Here is a 4,392-nt window from a genome sequence, read left to right on the forward strand (position 1 = left end):
AAATCTTATATGAAATTAAGACTTAAATGTCAAAACCGGCACTGGTTATCTCCATTATATAGATAGATAGATAGATAGATAGATAGATAGATAGATAGATAGATAGATATACATATATGCCTAATGTGTATATAAACAAACAATCTGTCCTCAAAATTGGTGTTATGACTGTTTCACATATGAAGAAGCTTTCTGTGTGGAAGGTAGGAGTGGAGTAAATAGCTGTGGATATCTAGGCACCTGCCCATGGTACCCTTGGAGTCTATTGTCTCCAGAATATGGGGGCAATAATCTGACTCCTAACAGAAGTGTGTGTAGCCTGATCTTTGTATACCTCAAAAAAGATGACCATGTGGGAGAAATAATCCCAACATTCATTGCACAAACAGCAGAGAGACACAAGTGTCAATGGAAGCTGAAGGTGAATCCTTTCTCTGATATTATTTATTTGTTCATTGTTCTGCCTGTCTTCACATACCAAGAAAAAGAAGTGAGCTCCAAAAGGGTGGAAATCTAGTTGGCCTTATTCACAGCTGTACTCCCCCATCACCTAATATTGTACATGGCATATTTAAAAGTTCAGTAAATATTGGGGAAGAAATAAAGAAAGCCCGTGTGGGAAAAAGGGCCACCCATTACTAAGGATGAAGAAATACCATAATGTTTTTCAGGAAGACTTTAACTCTGACTCATAGGAAAGATGACTCCAAAGATGTGAGATCAGAACTGGAACCTGTCTTGTGGGCCCTGTGGGCTTTAATGAAACTTGTGGGAAAAGGTGAAATGGAAGGATCAGTTAAGGACAGAACAGGATGGCTAGTGTTTAACTTTTTAAAAGTGGATTCCTGATCTGAAATGTGTTACTGCCCGCATTTCGGTCATTTATCCTTATTTCAGTTTACTAAAGCACTGCGGTACAACTAAGCAATGCGACCCCTATGGGACTGTTGGAATGAGGTCATTACTCCAGGCCAGGGGGGGAACCTAAGAGCCTTCAAGCAAGGTATCTGTTGTTAGGAAGCAAAATCAAACTAATTACATTTCCAAAGAAGTATAGTATGATGGGGACAAGGCCATCATGAGAAAATCGTTTTTAAAAAGCTCCTAAGCATAAGTAACTCATGACTAAAGACACTGCACTGTTATGCAACATGGGTGTTGGGGGAACAAATTTACTCATGACTCATGCTTCTGTATTACACATATCACTGGAGGTTCCCTTCATTTTAAAGAAATGTGAACATAAATGTGTCTATTAAAATCACCTGCTATCCAAAACATGAAAACACAACAGCTACCAGGCTGAGAAAAAAAAAAAAAATCTGTTGACACTGTCTACTTTTCCAAGACGGAAAGTTACTCCACCTTTTGAAAAGTACGGTCGGGAGCCAACTTCCTGCTCGACACCAGCTAACCCCCCACTGCGCCTCCGGAACTGGGTCCTCCGGAGCAGCCCAGACGGGACAGGAGAGTGAAGGCCCTGGGGATGAGACGTACAAATAATCCCCCCGCCGCCCCCGCACGCGCACCCCACTCGGCCCCTCCTTTGCTTTAAGGCGAGAAGGGACCCCAGCTCCGCCCACCTCCAGCCCGCGCGCCCCCCGCGGTCCCCTCACCCGCCCCCAAAACACCTCGAGGGTGCGGACCCAAGTAGTCCACAAGCGGCTGAAACCAACCCCCCAGTACCTGCTCCAGAGGTCTCCTGGTCGCCCCCCGGGTCATCCGGAGGGTCCCCGACACTACATAGCTCTCTCGACCACACGATTTTCACCGACTTTATTGGCCTCGGACTCTGCGGGCCCCCTGCCACCCACCTCCCCACTAGATCGCGCCAGCCTTCCAGGACATCGAGTATATTGGGGGAAAAAACAAAAAAAAAGAATACTGCGGGGTGGCCATGAGAAGAGCCCTTGCTGGGGAAGCCAGCTCCCCTGTGGCGGCCTCAGGGTCACTTGCTCTTCGCCTTCTGACTCTCCGTCTTCTTGGGCAGCAGCACGGCCTGGATGTTGGGCAGGACGCCGCCCTGCGCGATGGTGACTTTCCCCAGCAGCTTGTTGAGCTCCTCGTCGTTGCGGATGGCGAGTTGCAGGTGGCGCGGGATGATCCTGGTCTTCTTGTTGTCACGAGCGGCATTGCCAGCCAACTCCAGGATCTCGGCCGTCAGGTACTCCAGCACCGCCGCCAGGTACACGGGCGCCCCGGCGCCCACTCGCTCCGCGTAGTTCCCTTTGCGCAGCAGCCTGTGCACTCGGCCCACCGGGAACTGCAGGCCCGCGCGGGAGGACCGGGACTTGGCCTTTGCCCGCACTTTGCCGCCCTGCTTCCCGCGACCAGACATGGTTACCTCTCGCCTGCTGCTCCTGCGAGGGGGGAAGCACCGCCACGGGGTCTGAGCGAGCGGCTGACTGCGACGTGCCCCGCCGGAACCGCCTCTGCCACTTTGCAGACACTGGGCAGCGCCTTCCCATTGGACGCAGCGACATCTGGGGCTCTGGGACCAATGACAAGCAGGCTCCGCTCCCAACCAGCGCTCCGGGCGCAGGCACCTCCTTCTGCAGCTCTGTCCAGTCAAAGGAGCAAAGTCCCAGCCCTCATTTACAAAGCCTCTCCTAGGAAAGCCGGGGACCCCCGCGCCCCGCATTCGGAGCCTCCGTTGACTTCCCTGGCTCCTGAGGTTTCAGGGTCCAAGTGGTCCAAGTTCGCCCCTCGGAAAAGGACGTCTTAGGAATTAAGGAACCACGGTTAAGAAACTGCAAACTCAAATAAATAAATACATAAATAAATAAATAAATAAATAAATAAATAAATAAATAAATAAACTTAAACTTAAAATTAAAGAAAAAAAAAGAAAAGAAAGAAACTGCAAACTCCGGAAGAGCTACCCCGTACAAGTATAAAGCACTCAAGCGACCAATGCCTCAAGCACTTGAGGCTGCAAGTTGAGCCCCACTTCCCCACGGTGCCCTGCCCGCGAGGCGGATTTCCTTGCACCGTACAGTACAGCAGCATCCGAGGCAGCTAGTTAACCTGACTCCAGACACTGCGCTTTGGGGGGGTGGGGGGCAACAGTGCCCCTCTGCCTGCCATTCCTCTAAACCAGCGCCTGTCTCCTGCAAACCCAGATGCTCCTTTTGCCCAGCAGTGTGGAGGGCTGGCTCCGAAAGATGCCTGGGACTGGCCACCTGAACTTTCTCAACCAGACCAAATGACACGCGGCTCCCCGCGTGCCCTGCCGCTCCCAGGTTGCCAGTATTCGCTTCTGCGAAACTAGAGCGCTGCCCTAGACGCGAATGCTCTCTTCGCAGACTGCAGAACAAGCTCGCGGACCAGAACTCAACGTCTCTGAAAAGTCTCTGGATGCCAGGGAGAGGATGCAGGATCAGTCTCTGAGACACAGAGTCTTGGCCTTGGCTTCCTCCTTATTGATCAGTGCGGGGCTGACCAGGTTCTCCACGGAGACTCGGAGCCCCGAGGTAAATAGGTCGCCTAAGACATTGTGGTGGCACTCGGTGGTCCCTTTTTCCAGCTCTCTACTGCCCCTGCGGCGCTCAGAGGTCATGAAAAAGACAAAAGGAAGAATAGTAGCAACCGTCCTTACCTAAATTGCAGAACCAGAGCATTTGGAACAAAGAAAGGTTTTTTTGTTTGTTTGTTTGTTTTTGTTTTGTTTTTTAAGATTCATTTATTTATTCATGAGAGAGACACAGAGAGACAGGCAGAGACATAGACAGAGGGAGAAGCAGGGTCCCTGCAGGGAGCCAGATAGGGTACTGGATCCTAGGACCCCAGGATCTCGACCTAAGCCAAAGGCAGATACTCAGCCACTGAGCTGCCCAGGTTTAAAAGTAAAATTTACCCTCCCACCATCCTAATAAATACTTTATTTCAATGAAATCACATTTTCAGTGATTTTTGTACATGCCTTACTGCCTAGAAAAATGATTAGCCTATGTATAGTAGGAACTCAACAAACGTCTTTAGAGTTGAGAAACAGCATATTGTCATAATTAAGTCATCCTGGAGCCAGATTGCCTTGGTCCAAATCCAGGATGTACCACACTTACCAGCTGACCTTGGATAAGCTCTGTACCTATCCCAAAATGTAATTTTGGAGATTAAATACTTTAGTAAGCATCTGGTAACTGCTAGATAAACTGAATAAATGACATACAAATGTCTGATGCAGTTATTAACATGTTTCTGACATGAGCTTTATAAATTTTAAATTTTTGCTATCAAGGAAAACTTTTAACAATTATTTTTACTATTATGTTGGACACTTTTTCCTTTTATTTTTGTAAACAAGAAGAATTTCTAACTTGAAAATGTTCTACACCTGGGCACCTGGATGGCTCAGTGGTTGAGCGTCGGCCTTTAGCTCAGGTGGTGATC

General features: G+C 48.8%; 1 protein-coding gene across 1 annotated transcript; it reads right to left on the bottom strand.

Moving 5' to 3' along the window:
• Nucleotides 1–1,761: 1,761 nt before the first annotated feature.
• Nucleotides 1,762–2,442, bottom strand: H2AJ (H2A.J histone). Its single transcript, XM_025995182.2, has one exon. It carries the CDS (start codon nucleotides 2,336–2,338, stop codon nucleotides 1,949–1,951), a length of 390 nt encoding a protein of 129 aa, XP_025850967.1. The 5' UTR covers nucleotides 2,339–2,442; the 3' UTR covers nucleotides 1,762–1,948.
• Nucleotides 2,443–4,392: the final 1,950 nt, after the last annotated feature.

Source organism: Vulpes vulpes, chromosome 8, assembly GCF_048418805.1.
Source record: "Vulpes vulpes isolate BD-2025 chromosome 8, VulVul3, whole genome shotgun sequence".
NCBI lineage: Eukaryota > Metazoa > Chordata > Mammalia > Carnivora > Canidae > Vulpes > Vulpes vulpes.

Bases quoted from the DNA above. Each gene is read 5' to 3' on its own strand.
- H2AJ (XM_025995182.2), bottom strand. From the start codon at position 2,338: ATGTCTGGTCGCGGGAAGCAGGGCGGCAAAGTGCGGGCAAAGGCCAAG.